The sequence below is a fragment of the Oncorhynchus keta genome, chromosome 9 (genome assembly GCF_023373465.1).
Source record: "Oncorhynchus keta strain PuntledgeMale-10-30-2019 chromosome 9, Oket_V2, whole genome shotgun sequence".
NCBI classification, from domain to species: domain Eukaryota; kingdom Metazoa; phylum Chordata; class Actinopteri; order Salmoniformes; family Salmonidae; genus Oncorhynchus; species Oncorhynchus keta.
The window spans coordinates 27,349,400-27,373,374 of record NC_068429.1 but is presented as its reverse complement, the minus strand read 5'-3'; the positions used below and the strand labels follow the sequence as shown (position 1 = coordinate 27,373,374).

General features: G+C 42.8%; 1 protein-coding gene across 6 annotated transcripts in view; it reads left to right on the top strand.

The window, feature by feature from the left end:
• LOC118387449 (erbin-like) overlaps positions 1 to 23,140 on the top strand; it is a 135,601-nt gene extending 112,461 nt beyond the window's left edge. For all 6 annotated transcript variants that reach the window (XM_035775825.1, XM_035775826.1, XM_035775821.1 and 3 more), the window contains 4 exons: positions 13,446 to 13,631; positions 17,101 to 17,193; positions 17,479 to 17,553; positions 19,674 to 23,140. In XM_035775825.1, coding sequence (XP_035631718.1) covers positions 13,446 to 13,631; positions 17,101 to 17,193; positions 17,479 to 17,553; positions 19,674 to 19,781 — 462 coding nt within the window. In that variant the 3' untranslated portion in view covers positions 19,782 to 23,140. The remainder of the gene's footprint in view (positions 1 to 13,445; positions 13,632 to 17,100; positions 17,194 to 17,478; positions 17,554 to 19,673) is intronic.
• Positions 23,141 to 23,975: the final 835 nt, after the last annotated feature.

Below are 23,975 nucleotides of genomic sequence, written 5' to 3'. Positions count from 1 at the left end.
CTGACCCTCAGAACATACCTACAATTAACCATGTTGACTCACCAGCAGGAAAGACCTGACCCTCAGAACATACCTACAATTAACCATGTTGACTCACCAGTAGGAAAGACCTGACCCTCAGAACATACCTACAATTAACCATGTTGACTCACCAGTAGGAAAGACCTGACCCTCAGAACATACCTACAATTAACCAGAACATACCTCAGAACATATAGGAAAGACCTGAACAGAACATAACCATGTTGACGCACCAGTAGGAAAGACCTGACCCTCAGAACATACCTACAATTAACCATGTTGACGCACCAGTAGGAAAGACCTGACCCTCAGAACATACCTACAATTAACCATGTTGACTCACCAGTAGGAAAGACCTGACCCTCAGAACATACCTACAATTAACCATGTTGACTCACCAGTAGGAAAGACCTGACCCTCAGAACATACCTACAATTAACCATGTTGACTCACCAGTAGGAAAGACCTGACCCTCAGAACATACCTACAACCTACAATTAACCATGTTGACTCACCAGTAGGAAAGACCTGACCCTCAGAACATACCTACAATTAACCATGTTGACTCACCAGTAGGAAAGACCTGACCCTCAGAACATACCTACAATTAACCATGTTGACGCACCAGTAGGAAAGACCTGACCCTCAGAACATACCTACAATTAACCATGTTGACTCACCAGTAGGAAAGACCTGACCCTCAGAACATACCTACAATTAACCATGTTGACGCACCAGTAGGAAAGACCTGACCCTCAGAACATACCTACAATTAACCATGTTGACTCACCAGTAGGAAAGACCTGACCCTCAGAACATACCTACAATTAACCATGTTGACGCACCAGTAGGAAAGACGTGACCCTCAGAACATACCTACAACTAACCATGTTGACTCATCAGTAGGAAAGACCTGACCCTCAGAACATACCTACAATTAACCATGTTGACGCACCAGTAGGAAAGACCTGACCCTCAGAACATACCTACAATTAACCATGTTGACTCACCAGTAGGAAAGACCTGACCCTCAGAACATACCTACAATTAACCATGTTGACTCACCAGTAGGAAAGACCTGACCCTCAGAACATACCTACAATTAACCATGTTGACTCATCAGTAGGAAAGACCTGACCCTCAGAACATACCTACAATTAACCATGTTGACTCACCAGTAGGAAAGACCTGACCCTCAGAACATACCTACAATTAACCATGTTGACTCACCAGTAGGAAAGACCTGACCCTCAGAACATACCTACAATTAACCATGTTGACGCACCAGTAGGAAAGACCTGACCCTCAGAACATACCTACAATTAACCATGTTGACTCATCAGTAGGAAAGACCTGACCCTCAGAACATACCTACAATTAACCATGTTGACTCACCAGTAGGAAAGACCTGACCCTCAGAACATGCCTACAATTAACCATGTTGACTCACCAGTAGGAAAGACCTGACCCTCAGAACATACCTACAATTAACCATGTTGACTCACCAGTAGGAAAGACCTGACCCTCAGAACATACCTACAACTAACCATGTTGACTCACCAGTAGGAAAGACCTGACCCTCAGAACATACCTAAAATTAACCATGTTGACTCACCAGCAGGAAAGACCTGACCCTCAGAACATACCTACAATTAACCATGTTGACTCACCAGCAGGAAAGACCTGACCCTCAGAACATACCTACAATTAACCATGTTGACTCATCAGTAGGAAAGACCTGACCCTCAGAACATACCTACAATTAACCATGTTGACTCATCAGTAGGAAAGACCTGACCCTCAGAACATACCTACAATTAACCATGTTGACGCACCAGTAGGAAAGACCTGACCCTCAGAACATACCTACAATTAACCATGTTGACGCACCAGTAGGAAAGACCTGACCCTCAGAACATACCTACAATTAACCATGTTGACTCATCAGTAGGAAAGACCTGACCCTCAGAACATACCTACAATTAACCATGTTGACGCACCAGTAGGAAAGACCTGACCCTCAGAACATACCTACAATTAACCATGTTGACGCACCAGTAGGAAAGACCTGACCCTCAGAACATACCTACAATTAACCATGTTGACGCACCAGTAGGAAAGACCTGACCCTCAGAACATACCTACAATTAACCATGTTGACGCACCAGTAGGAAAGACCTGACCCTCAGAACATACCTACAATTAACCATGTTGACGCACCAGTAGGAAAGACCTGACCCTCAGAACATACCTACAATTAACCATGTTGACGCACCAGTAGGAAAGACCTGACCCTCAGAACATACCTACAATTAACCATGTTGACGCACCAGTAGGAAAGACCTGACCCTCAGAACATACCTACAATTAACCATGTTGACTCACCAGTAGGAAAGACCTGACCCTCAGAACATACCTACAATTAACCATGTTGACGCACCAGTAGGAAAGACCTGACCCTCAGAACATACCTACAATTAACCATGTTGACTCACCAGTAGGAAAGACCTGACCCTCAGAACATACCTACAATTAACCATGTTGACGCACCAGTAGGAACGACCTGACCCTCAGAACATACCTACAATTAACCATGTTGACTCACCAGTAGGAAAGACCTGACCCTCAGAACATACCTACAATTAACCATGTTGACGCACCAGTAGGAAAGACGTGACCCTCAGAACATACCTACAACTAACCATGTTGACGCACCAGTAGGAAAGACCTGACCCTCAGAACATACCTAAAACTAACCATGTTGACGCACCAGTAGGAAAGACCTGACCCTCAGAACATACCTACAACTAACCATGTTGACGCACCAGTAGGAAAGACCTGACCCTCAGAACATACCTACAATTAACCATGTTGACGCACCAGTAGGAAAGACCTGACCCTCAGAACATACCTACAATTAACCATGTTGACTCACCAGCAGGAAAGACCTGACCCTCAGAACATACCTACAATTAACCATGTTGACTCATCAGTAGGAAAGACCTGACCCTCAGAACATACCTACAATTAACCATGTTGACTCACCAGTAGGAAAGACCTGACCCTCAGAACATACCTACAATTAACCATGTTGACGCACCAGTAGGAAAGACCTGACCCTCAGAACATACCTACAATTAACCATGTTGACTCACCAGTAGGAAAGACCTGACCCTCAGAACATACCTACAATTAACCATGTTGACGCACCAGTAGGAACGACCTGACCCTCAGAACATACCTACAATTAACCATGTTGACTCACCAGTAGGAAAGACCTGACCCTCAGAACATACCTACAATTAACCATGTTGACGCACCAGTAGGAAAGACGTGACCCTCAGAACATACCTACAACTAACCATGTTGACTCATCAGTAGGAAAGACCTGACCCTCAGAACATACCTACAATTAACCATGTTGACGCACCAGTAGGAAAGACCTGACCCTCAGAACATACCTACAATTAACCATGTTGACTCACCAGTAGGAAAGACCTGACCCTCAGAACATACCTACAATTAACCATGTTGACTCACCAGTAGGAAAGACCTGACCCTCAGAACATACCTACAATTAACCATGTTGACTCACCAGTAGGAAAGACCTGACCCTCAGAACATACCTACAATTAACCATGTTGACTCACCAGTAGGAAAGACCTGACCCTCAGAACATACCTACAACTAACCATGTTGACTCACCAGTAGGAAAGACCTGACCCTCAGAACATACCTAAAATTAACCATGTTGACTCACCAGCAGGAAAGACCTGACCCTCAGAACATACCTACAATTAACCATGTTGACTCACCAGCAGGAAAGACCTGACCCTCAGAACATACCTACAATTAACCATGTTGACTCATCAGTAGGAAAGACCTGACCCTCAGAACATACCTACAATTAACCATGTTGACTCATCAGTAGGAAAGACCTGACCCTCAGAACATACCTACAATTAACCATGTTGACGCACCAGTAGGAAAGACCTGACCCTCAGAACATACCTACAATTAACCATGTTGACGCACCAGTAGGAAAGACCTGACCCTCAGAACATACCTACAATTAACCATGTTGACTCATCAGTAGGAAAGACCTGACCCTCAGAACATACCTACAATTAACCATGTTGACGCACCAGTAGGAAAGACCTGACCCTCAGAACATACCTACAATTAACCATGTTGACTCACCAGTAGGAAAGACCTGACCCTCAGAACATACCTACAATTAACCATGTTGACGCACCAGTAGGAACGACCTGACCCTCAGAACATACCTACAATTAACCATGTTGACTCACCAGTAGGAAAGACCTGACCCTCAGAACATACCTACAATTAACCATGTTGACGCACCAGTAGGAAAGACGTGACCCTCAGAACATACCTACAACTAACCATGTTGACGCACCAGTAGGAAAGACCTGACCCTCAGAACATACCTAAAACTAACCATGTTGACGCACCAGTAGGAAAGACCTGACCCTCAGAACATACCTACAACTAACCATGTTGACGCACCAGTAGGAAAGACCTGACCCTCAGAACATACCTACAATTAACCATGTTGACGCACCAGTAGGAAAGACCTGACCCTCAGAACATACCTACAATTAACCATGTTGACTCACCAGCAGGAAAGACCTGACCCTCAGAACATACCTACAATTAACCATGTTGACTCATCAGTAGGAAAGACCTGACCCTCAGAACATACCTACAATTAACCATGTTGACTCACCAGTAGGAAAGACCTGACCCTCAGAACATACCTACAATTAACCATGTTGACGCACCAGTAGGAAAGACCTGACCCTCAGAACATACCTACAATTAACCATGTTGACTCACCAGTAGGAAAGACCTGACCCTCAGAACATACCTACAATTAACCATGTTGACGCACCAGTAGGAACGACCTGACCCTCAGAACATACCTACAATTAACCATGTTGACTCACCAGTAGGAAAGACCTGACCCTCAGAACATACCTACAATTAACCATGTTGACGCACCAGTAGGAAAGACGTGACCCTCAGAACATACCTACAACTAACCATGTTGACTCATCAGTAGGAAAGACCTGACCCTCAGAACATACCTACAATTAACCATGTTGACGCACCAGTAGGAAAGACCTGACCCTCAGAACATACCTACAATTAACCATGTTGACTCACCAGTAGGAAAGACCTGACCCTCAGAACATACCTACAATTAACCATGTTGACTCACCAGTAGGAAAGACCTGACCCTCAGAACATACCTACAATTAACCATGTTGACTCACCAGTAGGAAAGACCTGACCCTCAGAACATACCTACAATTAACCATGTTGACGCACCAGTAGGAACGACCTGACCCTCAGAACATACCTACAATTAACCATGTTGACTCACCAGTAGGAAAGACCTGACCCTCAGAACATACCTACAATTAACCATGTTGACGCACCAGTAGGAAAGACGTGACCCTCAGAACATACCTACAACTAACCATGTTGACGCACCAGTAGGAAAGACCTGACCCTCAGAACATACCTAAAACTAACCATGTTGACGCACCAGTAGGAAAGACCTGACCCTCAGAACATACCTACAATTAACCATGTTGACGCACCAGTAGGAAAGACCTGACCCTCAGAACATACCTACAATTAACCATGTTGACTCATCAGTAGGAAAGACCTGACCCTCAGAACATACCTACAATTAACCATGTTGACTCACCAGTAGGAAAGACCTGACCCTCAGAACATACCTACAATTAACCATGTTGACTCATCAGTAGGAAAGACCTGACCCTCAGAACATACCTACAATTAACCATGTTGACTCACCAGTAGGAAAGACCTGACCCTCAGAACATACCTACAATTAACCATGTTGACTCACCAGTAGGAAAGACCTGACCCTCAGAACATACCTACAATTAACCATGTTGACTCACCAGTAGGAAAGACCTGACCCTCAGAACATACCTACAATTAACCATGTTGACGCACCAGTAGGAACGACCTGACCCTCAGAACATACCTACAATTAACCATGTTGACTCACCAGTAGGAAAGACCTGACCCTCAGAACATACCTACAATTAACCATGTTGACGCACCAGTAGGAAAGACGTGACCCTCAGAACATACCTACAACTAACCATGTTGACTCATCAGTAGGAAAGACCTGACCCTCAGAACATACCTACAATTAACCATGTTGACGCACCAGTAGGAAAGACCTGACCCTCAGAACATACCTACAATTAACCATGTTGACTCACCAGTAGGAAAGACCTGACCCTCAGAACATACCTACAATTAACCATGTTGACTCACCAGTAGGAAAGACCTGACCCTCAGAACATACCTACAATTAACCATGTTGACTCACCAGTAGGAAAGACCTGACCCTCAGAACATACCTACAATTAACCATGTTGACTCACCAGTAGGAAAGACCTGACCCTCAGAACATACCTACAACTAACCATGTTGACTCACCAGTAGGAAAGACCTGACCCTCAGAACATACCTAAAATTAACCATGTTGACTCACCAGCAGGAAAGACCTGACCCTCAGAACATACCTACAATTAACCATGTTGACTCACCAGCAGGAAAGACCTGACCCTCAGAACATACCTACAATTAACCATGTTGACTCATCAGTAGGAAAGACCTGACCCTCAGAACATACCTACAATTAACCATGTTGACTCATCAGTAGGAAAGACCTGACCCTCAGAACATACCTACAATTAACCATATTGACGCACCAGTAGGAAAGACCTGACCCTCAGAACATACCTACAATTAACCATGTTGACGCACCAGTAGGAAAGACCTGACCCTCAGAACATACCTACAATTAACCATGTTGACTCATCAGTAGGAAAGACCTGACCCTCAGAACATACCTACAATTAACCATGTTGACGCACCAGTAGGAAAGACCTGACCCTCAGAACATACCTACAATTAACCATGTTGACGCACCAGTAGGAAAGACCTGACCCTCAGAACATACCTACAATTAACCATGTTGACGCACCAGTAGGAAAGACCTGACCCTCAGAACATACCTACAATTAACCATGTTGACTCACCAGTAGGAAAGACCTGACCCTCAGAACATACCTACAATTAACCATGTTGACGCACCAGTAGGAAAGACCTGACCCTCAGAACATACCTACAATTAACCATGTTGACTCACCAGTAGGAAAGACCTGACCCTCAGAACATACCTACAATTAACCATGTTGACTCACCAGTAGGAAAGACCTGACCCTCAGAACATACCTACAATTAACCATGTTGACGCACCAGTAGGAACGACCTGACCCTCAGAACATACCTACAATTAACCATGTTGACTCACCAGTAGGAAAGACCTGACCCTCAGAACATACCTACAATTAACCATGTTGACGCACCAGTAGGAAAGACCTGACCCTCAGAACATACCTACAACTAACCATGTTGACGCACCAGTAGGAAAGACCTGACCCTCAGAACATACCTACAACTAACCATGTTGACGCACCAGTAGGAAAGACCTGACCCTCAGAACATACCTACAACTAACCATGTTGACGCACCAGTAGGAAAGACCTGACCCTCAGAACATACCTACAATTAACCATGTTGACGCACCAGTAGGAAAGACCTGACCCTCAGAACATACCTACAATTAACCATGTTGACTCACCAGCAGGAAAGACCTGACCCTCAGAACATACCTACAATTAACCATGTTGACTCATCAGTAGGAAAGACCTGACCCTCAGAACATACCTACAATTAACCATGTTGACTCACCAGTAGGAAAGACCTGACCCTCAGAACATACCTACAATTAACCATGTTGACGCACCAGTAGGAAAGACCTGACCCTCAGAACATACCTACAATTAACCATGTTGACTCACCAGTAGGAAAGACCTGACCCTCAGAACATACCTACAATTAACCATGTTGACGCACCAGTAGGAACGACCTGACCCTCAGAACATACCTACAATTAACCATGTTGACTCACCAGTAGGAAAGACCTGACCCTCAGAACATACCTACAATTAACCATGTTGACGCACCAGTAGGAAAGACCTGACCCTCAGAACATACCTACAACTAACCATGTTGACGCACCAGTAGGAAAGACCTGACCCTCAGAACATACCTACAACTAACCATGTTGACGCACCAGTAGGAAAGACCTGACCCTCAGAACATACCTACAACTAACCATGTTGACGCACCAGTAGGAAAGACCTGACCCTCAGAACATACCTACAATTAACCATGTTGACTCATCAGTAGGAAAGACCTGACCCTCAGAACATACCTACAATTAACCATGTTGACGCACCAGTAGGAAAGACCTGACCCTCAGAACATACCTACAATTAACCATGTTGACGCACCAGTAGGAAAGACCTGACCCTCAGAACATACCTACAATTAACCATGTTGACGCACCAGTAGGAAAGACCTGACCCTCAGAACATACCTACAATTAACCATGTTGACGCACCAGTAGGAAAGACCTGACCCTCAGAACATACCTACAATTAACCATGTTGACGCACCTGTAGGAAAGACCTGACCCTCAGAACATACCTACAATTAACCATGTTGACGCACCAGTAGGAAAGACCTGACCCTCAGAACATACCTACAATTAACCATGTTGACGCACCAGTAGGAAAGACCTGACCCTCAGAACATACCTACAATTAACCATGTTGACTCACCAGTAGGAAAGACCTGACCCTCAGAACATACCTACAATTAACCATGTTGACGCACCAGTAGGAAAGACCTGACCCTCAGAACATACCTACAATTAACCATGTTGACTCACCAGTAGGAAAGACCTGACCCTCAGAACATACCTACAATTAACCATGTTGACGCACCAGTAGGAAAGACCTGACCCTCAGAACATACCTACAATTAACCATGTTGACGCACCAGTAGGAAAGACGTGACCCTCAGAACATACCTACAACTAACCATGTTGACGCACCAGTAGGAAAGACCTGACCCTCAGAACATACCTACAACTAACCATGTTGACGCACCAGTAGGAAAGACCTGACCCTCAGAACATACCTACAATTAACCATGTTGACTCATCAGTAGGAAAGACCTGACCCTCAGAACATACCTACAATTAACCATGTTGACGCACCAGTAGGAACGACCTGACCCTCAGAACATACCTACAATTAACCATGTTGACTCACCAGTAGGAAAGACCTGACCCTCAGAACATACCTACAATTAACCATGTTGACGCACCAGTAGGAAAGACGTGACCCTCAGAACATACCTACAAATAACCATGTTGACGCACCAGTAGGAAAGACCTGACCCTCAGAACATACCTACAACTAACCATGTTGACGCACCAGTAGGAAAGACCTGACCCTCAGAACATGCCTACAATTAACCATGTTGACTCATCAGTAGGAAAGACCTGACCCTCAGAACATACCTACAATTAACCATGTTGACGCACCAGTAGGAAAGACCTGACCCTCAGAACATACCTACAATTAACCATGTTGACTCATCAGTAGGAAAGACCTGACCCTCAGAACATACCTACAATTAACCATGTTGACGCACCAGTAGGAAAGACCTGACCCTCAGAACATACCTACAATTAACCATGTTGACGCACCAGTAGGAAAGACCTGACCCTCAGAACATACCTACAATTAACCATGTTGACGCACCAGTAGGAAAGACCTGACCCTCAGAACATACCTACAATTAACCATGTTGACGCACCAGTAGGAAAGACCTGACCCTCAGAACATACCTACAATTAACCATGTTGACTCATCAGTAGGAAAGACCTGACCCTCAGAACATACCTACAATTAACCATGTTGACGCACCAGTAGGAAAGACCTGACCCTCAGAACATACCTACAATTAACCATGTTGACTCATCAGTAGGAAAGACCTGACCCTCAGAACATACCTACAATTAACCATGTTGACGCACCAGTAGGAAAGACCTGACCCTCAGAACATACCTACAATTAACCATGTTGACTCATCAGTAGGAAAGACCTGACCCTCAGAACATACCTACAATTAACCATGTTGACTCACCAGTAGGAAAGACCTGACCCTCAGAACATACCTACAATTAACCATGTTGACTCACCAGTAGGAAAGACCTGACCCTCAGAACATACCTACAATTAACCATGTTGACTCATCAGTAGGAAAGACCTGACCCTCAGAACATACCTACAATTAACCATGTTGACGCACCAGTAGGAAAGATTTGTTTTTCTTTTAGTCCATTCAACAGCAATAGAGCTATACGAGCCTTGTTACAACAGGATGTCATGCCTTATTGGAATTGTTTTATTGATATTATCTGTTAAAAAGCTAAACAAATTCAAATGGTACCTTTTTATAATGACCACCCAGAAACAGTGTTGCATCTTTTTTGGCATTGTATTCATGTAATCTGTAATCTGTGGCGAGACATCAGTAGATTTATAACACATTTCTGAAGATTTTACATTATTGTGGAGAGATGTACTGCTTGGATTATTTACTTACGATATAAAGAAGTTGAAACAATTTGATGTAATTCATTTCATTTTTCTTCTGGCCAAATTTCATTTTCACAAATGTACATTTACAAACAAAACACCACATTTTCTTACCTTCCAAAAAATAAATTGAACTGTATTTTAAGACCATTAAAGACCATAAATGTGTGTATATACCTTAATGTCCTTGTGTAATGTGATATTATACCCCCTAGCCCAAATGTCCTTTGTATATTCTTTATATATAAAAATAAAGACTGCTCATCTCTGTCTTGCTGCATTCCACATCTGGGCAGCAGAACATTCTAGGCATCCGAGCGGGTATGCTGACCCGTAAAAAGAGTCTGATAATGGGCGAGTTCGTTTCGCATCGCCCGGTGCCATAGTTATGTCAAATATGCTGCTATGTTGTGGCAAGAGTAAATAGCTGAATGTAAATCAGCAGCTAAGAAGGACATGAAATCACTATACTGTCTGTTTGTGTCGTTCTTATGTTTGCAATACTGAAAACAAAGTTTATACGAACATGTCAATCATGTATTTTGTGTAAAACATGTAAATAGCTATAGCTTTACTCCCCTCCTGTAAAATGGAACATGAAATCGCACTTATGCTTACTGTCTGAGGCATGGAATTCAATAGAACAGTTTTGTGTACAACTTGAAGTTTGAAGGCTACACCATGACCAGACAAAGGCGATCAATTAGGGGGTAGCTGCAGCCGAGCAAAACAATCCTGCACTAATATACTTATTTTTAGTCTGGGCAAATTGGGATACAGAACTCCGTATGTATCCGTAGCCACTCCAGATACCCCTGCAGGTTGTTTGGTGATACTGCTACTGTCTCTTTTCAGTAACCGGCTTAGACAGAGCTGCAGAATGAGGTCAGTCTGCTGTCTGGGAGAATTTTAAATGGTCTGTTTCAAGAGATGTCTTACAGAGAACTACAGACCCGGCTCATAGAGAGCCCTCTTATTACACAGACGTGAAGTCCTTATCAGATGTTACGTTATTTTATGTAAATGTCTCCTTCTGAATGCACTGACTCAATGGTCTCTTTGTTTTAGTTCAATCTACTCTGTTCTTCTTAGACTTACTGTCGATCTGCCTGGATGTACATTTGGAGGAAATATGGATAGGGAATTAATTAAATAATGTTGTTATTTAGACATGTTCTGGCCAAATGTGGGTAATTTGTCGACATTTTGTGATTCTACCTTAAGGTTTACCAGGATGAAATGGTCCTTCAGACCTGGCATTAAGAATTACTCTTGAATCACACCATAAAGAAAGCCTTTGCTTATATAGTGCACTTATTTTGACCAGAGCCCTAGCCTATCCTACCCTATTACATAGAATGTAGGGAATAGGGTGTAATTTCAGATTTTACTCTCATCGTGGAGAAAACCCAAACCACTGCCGGCCCAGCATCTCCACCCCTCTGTCCTCCCTCCATTAATGGAACCTGCCAATAACCGCAGCACCACCACCATCTATTAAAACTTAATGAAATTATCTCTACGTTTCATCCTCCACACTAGTCGGAGCCAAATTATTTCCATGGCTTTGAGGGCGGTGGCGAGCCTGCTGCTGGACACACAGCCAGTGTCTCTAAGACAGAGCACCTTGCTGGTGCTAAATCAGCAACTTCTGCTGAAATCACACTTTATTCTGTTACATTACATTTACATTTAAGTCATTTAGCAGACGCTCTTATCCAGAGCGACTTACAAATTGGTGCATACACCTTAAGACATCCAGTGGAACAGCCACTTTACAATAGTGCATCTAAATCTTTTAGGGGGGGTGAGAAGGATTACTTACCCTATCCTAGGTATTCCTTGAAGAGGTGGGGTTTCAGGTGTCTCCGGAAGGTGGTGATTGACTCCGCTGTCCTGTTACATCATGTTATTCTGTATGCCAATCTGTCACGCCCTGACCATAGAGAGCCATTGTTTCTCTATGGTGAAGTAGATCAGGGCGTGACTGGGGGGTATTCTAGTTTATTTTTTCTATGTGGTGTTCTAGGTTATTATTTCTATGTTGGTGATTTGTATGATTCCAAATTAGAGGCAGCTGGTAATCGTTGTCTCTAATTGGGGATCATATTTAAGTAGCTGTTTTCCCCTCCTGTGTTTGTGGGATATTGTTGCATGTTAGCACTCAATTGTCATCATGTTTTGTTGTGTGGTTCACTTACTTAAAAAAAAAAAGATGTGGAACCCAGATCACGTGGGTACTTTCACGCCCTGACCATAGAGAGCCATTGTTTCTCTATGGTGAAGTAGATCAGGGCGTGACTGGGGGATATTCTAGTTTATTATTTCTATGTGGGGTTCTAGGTTATTATTTCTATGTGGGGTTCTAGGTTACTATTTCTATGTTGGTGATTTGTATGATTCTTTATTATTTGTTTTGTTGTATGGTTCACTTACTTAAAAAATAAAGAAAGATGTGGAACCCAGATCACGCTGCATGTTGGTCCGATTATGCTTCCAACGATCGTGACGCAGTCCTGCAGTTTATCTTGTCCTTTGGCCAAATTGGACCAGTGAGGGCTTTTCTCTTGCTGGATTATAGCCTAGTATTTGTTTTCTTTAGTTTTAGAGGGCTATGGTAACCAAGGTGGTGGGAAAATAGGGATTTTAGTACTATGAAACCTCATGCAGTGTATTCCCAAACCATGCTGAAGTTGAAAGCTTATTTATGGATGAGCCTTTTAGATATGCACTGACAATCTCTTTTGTTGTTGGAATGTTAACTCTATAACAATGTCTGTCTCTTTGTTTCTGTGTGTTTGTGTGTATGTCTGTCTGTGTGTTGCCCAGGTGCCTTTAATGAATGGTCAGATGGGCGGTCCAGTGCGAGGCCAGATGACGTCGTGCCAGGCGCCCATGGCCCGCCACCCCTCCAGAGAGCAGCTCATCGACTACCTGATGCTTAAGGTCTCCCATGGCCAGCAGCCCCAGGGACCCCCTCTGCCACGGGCCACTCAAGACACACTGCACCAGGAGGTAGGATGGTGGGATGGATGAGAGACGGAAGAGTTGCAGTAAAACAATGCTCCCCCACCCCTAGCCATGGAGAGTTATAGGTTGTCAGCCCACAACTAAAAACATCATTCATCATCAAAACTTCCATTAACACCCCCTAGAGTCTATTGACGCACCAGTCCATAAATCTAAGTAACATAGTAAAAAAAATCCCCATCAAATGCTGTCAGTATAAGCTGGAGAGATCTGTTGTTTTGCATTGGCTGCATCTCAATCCACCACATCCGCCTTTGGCGGCCTTCTGCAGCTGTGTTTGCCGGACTATTATGACCACTCTATGGAAAGATAAGACTCACGAACACGATGGTGGTCCATTTTGCTCTACCACCCCCACAAGTGTCACGATCTTGTCTGAAGGTAACCGGTACCAGTTAAAATTCAATGGAAGTATGGAGGTACAGTAAGTTTGTGCCTACCACAAAAAGGGGTTAAATATGACTTTTTTTTGCCATTTATGAATGTGTAATCCAATGCTTTTCCATGGGATTTGGTATTTTTTTAAATATATATACATATATACATATATTATGCCTAAAAGGGGTCCTAAAATTCAAAATCAAATAGCTAAATGACCATCTTATAACCCCCCCAACCAAATTGATTTGGACAAACTCATATAGGTGTTGTAGTGCTGTGTTTGAACTATACCATGTAGCGCTCGAGGAATAGGGTTGGTGACACTGACCACTAAGTTGAAGCATGCGTAACATGGTTTTGTTGTAAACTGAACTACCTGGATAGAATGAGTCCTCCACAGTCTTATCCAATATGTTTATCTGTGACTGTGATGTGTGTGACTTAGGGTTGCAAAGGGTCAGTCAATTTCCTGGAAATTCTCCATGGGAAGTTAAGCCCTGGAATTTAGGGGATTTTGCTTAAATTCATCAAAAAAGTTAGCTTATAACAGTGAACCTTTTTCATGGGATACATATAAGGCAATTCTAGGTATTGTTTCATATTTTAGTTAAACAATTCAATGGAATTGAAACCTGCATGCACAGTGCATTCTTCCATCACATATGCAGTGCACTCTTCCATCACATGTACAGCTGATTCTCAAGATCTTGCCACACTACTATACTGTCAGAGCCAAGGACTACATGCTTTCTTGTAAATTGTGATTGCAATAATCTCTACAGGAAAATGCCAAGGGTGCTATCTTATGTGAGGAGACATTTAACTGCAGCGGATGTAGAAGGAAAAGCTGTGTACATTTGCAAATACCATGTCAAATCATAGGTGAAGAAAGCAACAAAGATGCAGAATCATCTGGCCAAGTGCATAAAGTTCCCTCAACGCTCACAACAAGAAACCTCTGACAAAAGTCCCTCTACTTCTATTTGTGGTGAAAATTATGAACCAGACACTGTATCGATAGCAACAGCTAAAAAAAATTGACTCAATGGAGGGACATAGTCAGAGAAATGCTGGTGAATGTCATGCTCGAGCTGTGTATGCAACTGCTTCACCTCTGATGTTCACAGGCAATGTGTATTGGAAGAGATTTCTTCGCCGAGCATACAACCCTCCAACCAGACATGCTTTATCTACTCATTTGCTGGATGCAGAGTTCAACAGAGTTCAAGTGAAGGTCAAGCAAATCATAGAGAAAGCAGACTGTATTGCAATTATCTCTGATTCTGGTGGTCGAATGTTCATGGGCAAGGAATAATTAACTACTTAATCTCCACCCATCAACCAGTATTCTACAAGAGCACAGACAAGGGACAACAGACACACCGGTCTCCACATTGCAGATGAGCTGATGGCAGTCATCAATGACCTTGGACCACAGAAGGTATTTGCACTGGTGACAGACAATGCAGCGAACATGAAGGCTGCTTGGTCTAAAGTGGAGGAGTCCTACCCTCACATCACACCCATTGGCTGCGCTGCTCATGCATTGAATCTGCTCCTCAAGGACATCATGGCACTGAAAACAATGGATACACTCTACAAGAGAGCCAAGGAAATGGTTAGGTATGTGAAGGGTCATCAAGTTATAGCAGCAATCTACCTCACCAAGCAAAGTGAAAAGAATAAGATCACCACATTGAAGCCCCCCAGCAACACCTGTTGGTGTGGTGTTGTCATCATGTTTGACAGTCTCCTTGAGGGGAAGGAGTCTCTCCAAGAAATGGCCATATCACAGTCTGCCGATATGGACAGCACCATCAAGAGGATCCTCCTGGATGATGTATTTTGGGAGAGAGTGGTATGAAACTCCTGAAACCTATAGCAGTAGCCATTGCACGGATTGAGGGAGACGATGCCATCCTGTCTGATGTTCTGACTCTGCTTGCAGTGGAAAGAGAAGAAATCCATACTGCCCTGCCCACTTCACTGTTGCTCCAAGCAGAGGAAACTTTAGTTCTGAAATACATCAAAAGCGTGACGACTTCGTCCTGAAGCCAATACACGCCGCAGCGTGTATGGGCTTGTACCCCAAAGTATGCTGGAAAGCGCATCCTGTCTGGTGTAGAGATCAGCAAGGCCTATGGTGTCATCACTACCATGTCTCGCCACCTTGGCCTGGATGAGGCCAAGTTTCTTGGTAGTCTGGCGAAGTACAGTTCCAAGCAAGGGCTTTAGGATGGAGATGCAATATGGCAGTCGTGCCAACATATCTCATCAGCCACCTGGTGGAAGGGACTTTATGGATCTGAGGCTCTTTCCCCTGTTGCCTACATCATCCTCCAAATCCCACCAACATCCTCCAAATCCCACCAACATCAGCCGCCTCAAAGCTCAACTGGTCCTTGTTTGGGAACACACACACCAAAGCACGCAACAGGCTGACCAATACAAGGGTTGAAACATTTGTGGCCATCTGGGCAAATTTGAGGCTTTTTGAGCCTGACAGCGAGCCATCCTCAACAAGGTTGGAAAGTGAGAGTGAAGATGAGGCCTCAGAATCTGATGTTCAGGAGGTGGACATTGAGGAGGTCCAGGGAGAAGACAAGGAAGCTTTAGAGGAAGACAACCAATGCTTTAGTTTCTAGACTATCATTTTACAGATGAAAAGGTTTTTTGGAGATGAGATGGATTATCAGGGATCATCCAATATTCCCTTTCTTTTGTTGTTCAGTGAAATCATCCAATGTGAAGATTCAACTCATTTAATTAAAGTTAAATTCGTAACAAAATTGTTTTTTTGTCTATTGGAAGGATTTAATCATTTACAATTATGTCTACTTAATGATAAGGTTAAAGGTTTATGTTTGTCTCCATATGATATGGTAAATATATCAAATGCAAAAAACATCTACGTTTAAATGGTATTAATATGAATTTGCATATATTTCCATTAATTCCCACGGAAAGTTTCCACCTCTGAATATGTGCAACCCTAGTGTGACTCATATTCAAATGTACAGTTTACAGTAAAGTCCCCTGTCAGGTGAGTAATATGTCTGTGTGTCTATTTCAGATGCGTGTGAAAGTGGAGAAGAACCCTGAGCTAGGGTTCAGTATATCAGGAGGAGTGGGAGGACGGGGAAACCCCTTTCGACCGGACGATAATGTATTGACGCTCATCAGCCCTCTTTTTTTCCCCATAACAATGTAGTGTTGTCTATTTTTGCAGCCTAGTGCATGTGAAATTGATTGTAAACAGTTTCACAGGTTTAACATAGTATTTTTATTCAAATATGATCCATGAGTGTTATCAGTCAGAATATAATTGTTAGCTGTGCTAGCAATTTAGCTTGTTGCATTTTTACTGATTTTGGAACAATATCAATCAATGAAATGGTGTAATGGGTGTTGTTGACCAAATGGGTGTGGTGCTCTTTCTCTTCTCTCTCAGGGCATCTTTGTGACGAGGGTCCAGCCTGAGGGACCTGTCTCAAAGATCCTCCAGCCTGGAGACAAGATCCTCCAGGTAAATTCAATACTATTACCTCTATATTCTATCGAGCATAAATATGTACAGTATAGGCTCTTTGCTGAACAGATGTTTACCTACAATGAACCCACTACAAACATCTGTAGTGCAGAATCTGTGATCTATATTTAACGCCCTCTGTGACTCCAACTCTATGCACGGGAGTGCAACCAAATCAAATCAAATTGTATTTGTCACATACACATGGTTAGCAGATGTTAATGCGAGTGTAGCGAAATGCTTGTGCTTCTAGTTCCGACAATGCAGTAATAACCAACAAGTAATCTAACTAACAATTCCAAAACTACTGTCTTATACACAGTGTAAGGGGATAAAGAATATGTACATAAAGATATATGAATGAGTGATGGTACAGAGCAGCATAGGCAAGATGCAGTAGATGGTATCAAGTACAGTATATACATATGAGATGAGTATGTAAACAAAGTGTCGCAGTTAAAGTGGCTTGTGATACATGTATTACATAAGGATGCAGTAGATGATATAGAGTACAGTATATACATATGCATATGAGATGAATAATGTAGGGTATGTAACATTATATATATAAGGTAGCATTGTTTAAAGTGGCTAGTGATATATTTTACATCATTTCCCATCAATTCCTATTATTTAAGTGGCTGGAGTTGAGTCAGTGTCAGTGTGTTGGCAGCAGCCACTCAATGTTAGTTGTGGCTGTTTAACAGTCTGATGGCCTTGAGATAGAAGCTGTTTTTCAGTCTCTCGGTCCCAGCGTTGATGCACCTGTACTGACCTCGCCTTCTGGATGATAGCGGGGTGAACAGGCAGTGGCTCGGGTGGTTGTTGTCCTTGATGATCTTTATGGCCTTCCTGTAACATCGGGTGGTGTAGGTGTCCTGGAGGGCAGGTAGTTTGCCCCTGGTGATGCGGTGTGCAGACCTCACTACCCTCTGGAGAGCCTTACGGTTGTGGGCGGAGCAGTTGCCGTACCAGGCGGTGATACAGCCCGCCAGGATGCTCTCGATTGTGCATCTGTAGAAGTTTGTGAGTGCTTTTGGTGACAAGCCGAATTTCTTCAGCCTCCTGAGGTTGAAGAGGCGCTGCTGCACCTTCTTCACAATGCTGTCTGTGTGAGTGGACCAATTCAGTTTGTCTGTGATGTGTATGCCGAGGAACTTAAAACTTGCTACCCTCTCCACTACTGTTCCATCGATGTGGATAGGGGGGTGCTCCCTCTGCTGTTTCCTGAAGTCCACAATCATCTCCTTAGTTTTGTTGACGTTGAGTGTGAGGTTATTTTCCTGACACCACACTCCGAGGGCCTTCACCTCCTCCCTGTAGGCCGTCTCGTCGTTGTTGGTAATCAAGCCTACCACTGTTGTGTCGTCCGCAATCTTGATGATTGAGTTGGAGGCGTGCGTGGCCACGCAGTCGTGGGTGAACAGGGAGTACAGGAGAGGGCTCAGAACGCACCCTTGTGGGGCCCCAGTGTTGAGGATCAGCGGGGTGGAGATGTTGTTGCCTACCCTCACCACCTGGGGGCGGCCCGTCAGGAAGTCCAGTACCCAGTTGCACAGGGCGGGGTCGAGACCCAGGGTCTAGAGCTTGATGACGAGCTTGGAGGGTACTATGGTGTTGAATGCCAAGCTGTAGTCGATGAACAGCATTCTCACATAGGTATTCCTCTTGTCCAGATGGGTTAGGGCAGTGTGCAGTGTGGTTGAGATTGCATCGTCTGTGGACCTATTTGGGTCTAGGGTGTCAGGTCGGGTGGAGGTGATATGGTCCTTGACTAGTCTCTCAAAGGACTTCATGATGACAGAAGTGAGTGCTACGGGGCGGTAGTCGTTTAGCTCAGTTACCTTAGCTTTCTTGGGAACAGGAACAATGGTGGCCCCCAACGGTGTCTAGGGTTCAATCTCCATCTGCACCTTTCTACTTTGTTTCTCCCACTTGTCTTCCCCTCTGATTTCAGTACAGTCTCAAGAAAGTGTTAAAATAGCAATAATAATAATAAACATTGAATAAAACATCAAAGCCAAAGTTGCTATCTTGGTGTTTTAGCTAAATATCCACAAATCTCTAATTAAATCAATGAAATGCATTTATAAAGCTCTTACTCCTTTTCTACCCAGGCAAACGGATACAGCTTTGTGAACATTGACCACGGGAACGCCGTAGCCCTGCTGAAGACGTTTCCCACCACTGTGGATATGATCATCATCCGAGAGGTGACAGCGTAGAGTGAGACAGACAGGACTGTGACCTCCGATCCAGACGAAACCACACGAGAACTGAATGTCCACTTCCTTCTTATTTTTATACACAGAGGAGCCTGCTTTATGGTGAAGAGAACCTTTAAGAGCTTTTGGGATAACGGGGGCCGAACCACTGCATCAAGTAGACTTGGGGGGGATAGCCCGGTTATTTTTTACTCAGAGGACGCACCAGAGAAGGCGTGTGCTCCAATGACACAGAGATTTTTGTAAAGACTGCTTTCTGTAAAGACTTGTTTTTCAAAGAAAATAATTCACCCTCATCATTGCAGTTTCTAGTTGCTGTAGTTGAGCATTAACTGTAGTTAACCACTAGAGGACAGGGCTACCTCTCTTTATCGCTCTGCTTACATCCGATTTGCCTTTATTTTTAAGTCATGTTATTATTATTTTTAAGATGCTGAAACCACTTGTTTGACTTAGCCGAGATGTGATATGGGGGACAATGTTATGTGCTTTCTTGTGGAGACAAATGTAGTACTGGATTGAGCTTTCGGGGAGTTTCTTTTATCAAATTTCCCCTCTGCCTACTTACAATTGTGACAGTTTTTGGAACAAGTTCCATACATAGTGGATATTTCAGAAGGACAATTTATTTGCCTCTGCCTCCATAGAAACTGTGAGCCACACTGCATACATCCAGTATCTGTGCTGTCCTCATTTTAGTGTAGGATCAGTTTCAGTAGCCTCCATGGCACCACTGGCTTGAAATATCCCTCACTCACCTCTCAACTCCTGAGCAAATCCTCCGTCACTGAATCAACCACCCCGAGTGCCCACTACTTGGATGCTGTAAAACACTCTTTGTATGTGAAATGGAATTGGGACTGGAATATGGAACAGATCATGAGAGAGGATGCCTTTGCTTGGCCTTAGTTAGCCTAGCCAGAATGTGATGTGAGAATGGGTCAGAAGGCTGTGTGGTAAAGGTAGGTAAGCTAAGCATGTGTGGAGACCATGGCCAGGGGTGTATTCATTATGCTGATTTTGTTGCAAAACATTTCTTAAATGGAAGCAAACTCAACGAAACAGAGAGGGACCTAGCTAAAAGTGTCCAATATAAACTGTTGTTTTAGTTCCAGAAGGTTCAGTTTTGCAACTGTTTGGACAAATGATTACACCCCATGTGTTGGAGGTGCTGCTGGGAGTGACACCCTATTCCCCATAGAGCACGCTACATACTAGTGGTGAACTGTATACAAAGGATATAGATTGTCATTTCAGTTGCAGCCTGTGTCAGACTCTGAGCAGGCCTGGTCTCTGTGCCCCTTTCACTCATGTTGGTAAGACTATAAAGGGCTTCTCCCTGAAGGCAGCCATTGGTGACTAGAAAACACTCTCACATGCTTTCAGAATGAAAAGGGGTTTCTGTCTAACATTTTTTTAAGTGGCGGAAAACAACTACATTTTGCCTTTGTGTGTAAAATAACATTTTTAGACATCATGCATCATCTGTTTTTGTGTTGAGATAGTGTTTCATATATGGACTCTTTGCTCTACGCTGGATCAAATGAACTGGGGGGAGCTGTCAAGTGCCATAGACCTTGAACTGTTAGAAAAAGGGGAGGGAAGGAGTGACTACCCTGACCCTCAAGCAATATTCACCTACTTTGTTTCACAACAAACTAAACGCTCTCCTCTTGAGTACACGCCGCGTGACTTGTCATAATGGTTTAATAGCAATAGGATTGGTTTTCATTCAGAAAGACATCCAATTGCATTTTTAATAACCTGTAATAAAATATTGTTACACAGGATTTATATTGTGAATATTTTTTAAATAAAAACATATCTTTAGCAAAGAAACCAACATTTTAGTCTGCATTGTATAATAGTGAATGGTCTTGTGGCACTCTGCCCTTACAAATGAGTTGCTAGTTTTCCCAAGCTTGACTGCTCCGAAAACTGTTCAAACCAGCTTATGTTGTGCAAACATGACTCACTTTTACACCAGTGTAAAATGAAGTCAATCAGAGCTGCAAGGCAAAAAAACAAACAGTCATTTGTAATGTTTAATTGAATTGTCAAATTATAAAAATGCTTTTTAAAGCTACTCTGCTATGTCCACTCAGTGTGATCAAAAGTTTATAGATGTATGTGTTGTTTGCATGAAATCACCCCATGAATTGTCTATTTTGTGAGTTAATCCATGAAAAAAGTTACGTATTTCCTACAGAAACTAAAATGATCCAATTCAAAGATATCTACAAGTTATGGCCCCAGTGAAATTTGTTTACAAATGGATTGTAATGCAAACACTGAATTGTGACTGAGCATATATAAAGTTATGACATTGTAATTTATGTCATCCCAATATCTAACAAATTTGTAAATGTATAGTCCTGTATGGCTCAATTGGTAGAGCACGGTGCTTGTATCGCAAGGGTTGTGGGTTTGATTCCCGGGACTACCCATATGCAAAATCAATGCATGCATGAATGTAAGTCGCTTTGGATAAAAGTGTCTGCTAAATTGCATATATTGAATATTACAAATGTAAAATGGTATGTAATCTACTGTACCTGACCTGTATGTATTCAATTACTTCATGCATACAGTTTAAGATTATGGTACTGTCAACTTGTGACTTGAATGGAAAACACTGTATCAATGATGTTTGCTCCGCTCTTTCCCATTTTGAATTCCAACCGAACATTGCGCCCAACTGAAACTGTCCTAGTTTTTTAATCAACTGCAGCCCCAGTGGCACGCTCATAATAACTGCAGATGTTTTTGTCATTGGTCAATGTTCGCCTCAAGCGGTAACATTTAAGACTTCTCCTGCATTTCCCACTCGAAACATTGTAATAGTGTTTTATGCTGTTTTGTTGTGGACACTGTTCTTTTACATTTTGATCTGGGAATAAGAACAATCTAATGATTGTCAGGGTCATATTCGTTTTATATTTGTGGCAAAATAAGGAAAATAACTGTCTAATAGACGGCAGACAATCTGGGACTAAAACCTCGGGGCTCACCTGTTTTCCATATCCAACAACAACTGGTCTCTTCACATTCACACCTTGTTTTTATTTATTTAGCACATTTTCTTGTGACTTTTTAGACATTACTAATCAAAATGTAAATACTTTTAAAAAGTTACATGAATTAATCATGGCATTAGTCACTCCGAGTTTGTAAAACTAGCAATAAGTTGCAATGCATACACAACCCTTTTAATGTATAGCTATTTCAAAGGTTTCTCTGGAAACAGCTACAGTAAGATGATTGATGTGCATTTATTCAACATTCCTGATTTTGTATAAAATTATACTGTTTCTGAGGTAACCTGTGGAAAACAAGAAATAAACTAATGTTCTTTAAAATGTTTTCTTCATTGAACGACACTCAACATGATTTTCCAAAGGTTTTGAATAAATGAACACCCCATGCCAGAGCATGTGTGGATATTAACAGTAATATGTTGAACACAGGAAACTGCTGAGGGGGGACGGCTCATAATAATGGTGGGAATGGAATATTAAACACATGGAAAGGGTGTTTGATGTGTTAAAAACCATTCCATTCATTCCGATCCAGCCATTACTCCCTAAATAAGATGTCACTGGCCGTCTGTGATGTTGAAGATACAGTTGCAAGAAATGCATATTAATGCAGCTATGTATTAGGATTTGGAAAATAAAATGAACATAAGGAGAGCCCTTGAACTGCATAACAGCTGTGATGCAATGGACTGACAGTCATCTTTACCTGTAATGGACTTACAGTCATCTTTACCTGTAATGGACTTACAGTCATCTTTACCTGTAATGGACTTAGTCATCTTTACCTGTAATGGACTTACAGTCATCTTTACCTGTAATGGACTTAGTCATCTTTACCTGTAATGGACTTACAGTCATCTTTACCTGTAATGGACTGACAGTCATCTTTACCTGTAATGGACTGACAGTCATCTTTACCTGTGTTATGTTACACCTTGGCTATATTCTAAAAATGTCCACTGGAGACAAGTGTTCAGTTTCCATGTATTGGTTCACCAAGTCCGGTCTGTATAAGGGGGGATTGAGAAGCCCAGATTAGACTACATTAGTTCTGAAGAGGTGTCATTTCAAAATGTTGAGCTCAAGCTCTGTTGGTGTTACTGTTCTGTCTGTTTGGGGCATGGGCTCAGGGAGAGTATTTATTCGTATTGTATTT